The following is a 2500-nucleotide window of genomic DNA, read 5'->3' as shown; positions in this document are numbered from 1 at the left end:
AGTTGAGGATGTTTGAAGAGCTTAAGTGCAAATGGTAAATCACAATCTATATATTTTATTTCACAAAAGTTTCAAGCACTTTTATGGTAATGAACCTTTCCTCTCATGTTCTACCAGAAAATAAAGTACATAAAATTTTATGAAATAGGAAGTAATGCAGTAAAAAATTTCATTTTTAAAAAGAAAGAAAGAAAAAAATCATCAGAGCATACAATCATGCATAATGTATTTTTATATAAAAGCTATTCATTATATGGCAACCTATTCATATGCACATATGAATAAACTTGCTCTTGTTTATATTTATGTAAAAAGAAAAAAAAAATGTTGAAGATTATATTTTCAAGCTTTAGTATTTCTATTGTTCCAAGGAAATACCATGTTTTATAAAGAAAAAAATAGTAGTCGTGCTACATTGCTATTTTTGGTATTTTTTCCAAATTTTTCCTCTTTTCCATATGTAAAAAGACTTCTCCAGAATGTTCACACATTCAGTAAATAATGCTGTTATTCATGTCTTTCATAAAAATAAAAATTTCATATTTATTATGAATTTATACTGCATATGTACAACCTTGTCAGTATGAATAGCCAGGGCTAATGTTAAGGGCAAGTGAAAGATTTATGGAGGTTAGGCTATGTTTTTATTTTAATTGCTAATTTAATTCTGAAATAGCTTCTGCTCCTGACCCTCTGGCAAAGGCAAGCAAACCATATAAACTCAGGCAAGATAGCCTGTTGACCTCCCTGGAAATTTATTGTTGAATAAGGTAGCAGTCCGAATATATATGGGTTAGCCTTTCTGGTCTTTGCCAGAGTGTGAAGGGCAGAAGCTAGGGTATTGCTTTATGCTGTCTTCCTTTGAGCTAGTACCCTATTTATATATATACCTGTGAAAAGGATTAGAGAATTATATGAAAAGCTATATTGTTGATATGATAATGTCAGTAAGTCTTATGTTAAGTTGCAGCTATAGTAATAGCACTTGCTAAGTCTGCTATTTCTGCATGTGTGCTGGTCACACAGTGTTACTTGATTAGCATGCTCTGATAGTATGCCAACCTTTTAAGGGGTTAAATATATCAGATGAAAAGTAGTTTGTTGCTGTATCCCTCTTGAGTAATTAATATGATCAAAGATATTCATAAGTGTTTGGTAACAACAACCCAAAAAAGGTGGCAAAATTTAGAATGTAAATATCATTTTCACTATTTAATTTACAGCTATGAATCTGATGCGAAGTTTGAAGCTTACTTCACTGGCCAGCGAGTTGAGGTATGGAGTTATAAATTTGTTAAAGTTTACTTCATTTTTGTATACATAAATATGCATAAGTTTTATGAGAATGGTAAGAGAGATCTATATTGAACTTATTAAATGTACTTAACTTTCTCAGTTATTTGTAATACAAGTGTCTGACATATCAAATTTGCTTAGGAAGAAAGAATAATAATAGAAGTAGCTTCTAGTGATATTAACCCATATTCTTGTAATGAATTTAAGAATAGCCATTGATACAATACTTGTTTTAGTTGTGATATATGAAGGTATCACATTTCCCATTTATGGAAGAGAAATAGAGAAAAATAGTAATTTCATGTTTAGTTATTCTTTAAACTTGATTCAGCATGTAACATTTTAACAAAAGCTTATCCACTATAGCCTTTTATTATTGAGGAAGCTCTGTGAAAATTTCTTTGCTAGTATATCTGTCAAATAGATTTTTTAATTTTCCTGACTGTATTCATTTTTTTGACTTGCAGGTGACAAATGATGGGTCAGCAGTTTTATGTGAGTGTAGAGACAGTGTGGGCATTGTGTCATTGGAAACAGGTCAGGTGACAGGCCGAATTACCTGTGAAGAAGATGAAGTTGTCTGCCTCAGCCTTTCCCCAAACAATAAAACTGTAGCAGTAGCTCTCAAGTCTACATCAGTGCAACAGTACCAATGGCCAAGTATGTTACATAAGTCTTTGCATGATTTCATGTAGTCTATATGAGTTGAGAACTATTTTTATGTCTATATATAGGCTCATTTGTATGTGGTAAAATGTATGTGTATGTATATGAATTGGTATTTTTCCATTTACACAAGGATATGTAACATAAACTATTCATTCTATTCCTAATCCCCTTTTCCCCACAACACTTCTGTGGTGAACTTAGGTTTAGAGCTAGTTCGGAGCTTCAGATCCTACCACCGTGGTCCTGTCACCACCATGGCCTGGGATGCTTCCTCTACCTTGCTTGTGACAGGAGCAGCAGATTCATCTGCAAGGATTTGGGACCTAGAACAGAAATTTTGCACTCACAGCCTCAAAGGGGCTTCGGGAGTTTTTGGGTAAGGTTGATAATTTTCTTTTGTTCTTATTAATTGATTAATATTTTTAACTTCTTTAATGTGAGGCACAACTCCATAGGCACTGGCTACATGCTTTCTTCAGTGTGGCTTTATTTTATTAATTTTGTCTATACATTAATGGCTCACAAGTGTGTAGTC

The 2500-nt window shown here is 32.8% G+C and overlaps 1 protein-coding gene across 1 annotated transcript in view; it reads left to right on the top strand.

The window, feature by feature from the left end:
- Positions 1-2500, top strand: part of LOC125041954 (transducin beta-like protein 3) — a 12050-nt gene that overhangs the window by 1467 nt on the left and 8083 nt on the right. The window contains exons 2-4 of the mRNA XM_047637392.1: positions 1224-1275; positions 1764-1956; positions 2167-2341. Of these exons, the coding sequence (XP_047493348.1) occupies positions 1224-1275; positions 1764-1956; positions 2167-2341 (420 nt within the window). The remainder of the gene's footprint in view (positions 1-1223; positions 1276-1763; positions 1957-2166; positions 2342-2500) is intronic.

Source organism: Penaeus chinensis, chromosome 31, assembly GCF_019202785.1.
Source record: "Penaeus chinensis breed Huanghai No. 1 chromosome 31, ASM1920278v2, whole genome shotgun sequence".
NCBI classification, from domain to species: Eukaryota; Metazoa; Arthropoda; class Malacostraca; order Decapoda; family Penaeidae; genus Penaeus; species Penaeus chinensis.
The sequence above is the reverse complement of the archived record's forward strand: the minus strand, read 5'-3'. Positions and strand labels throughout refer to the sequence as shown.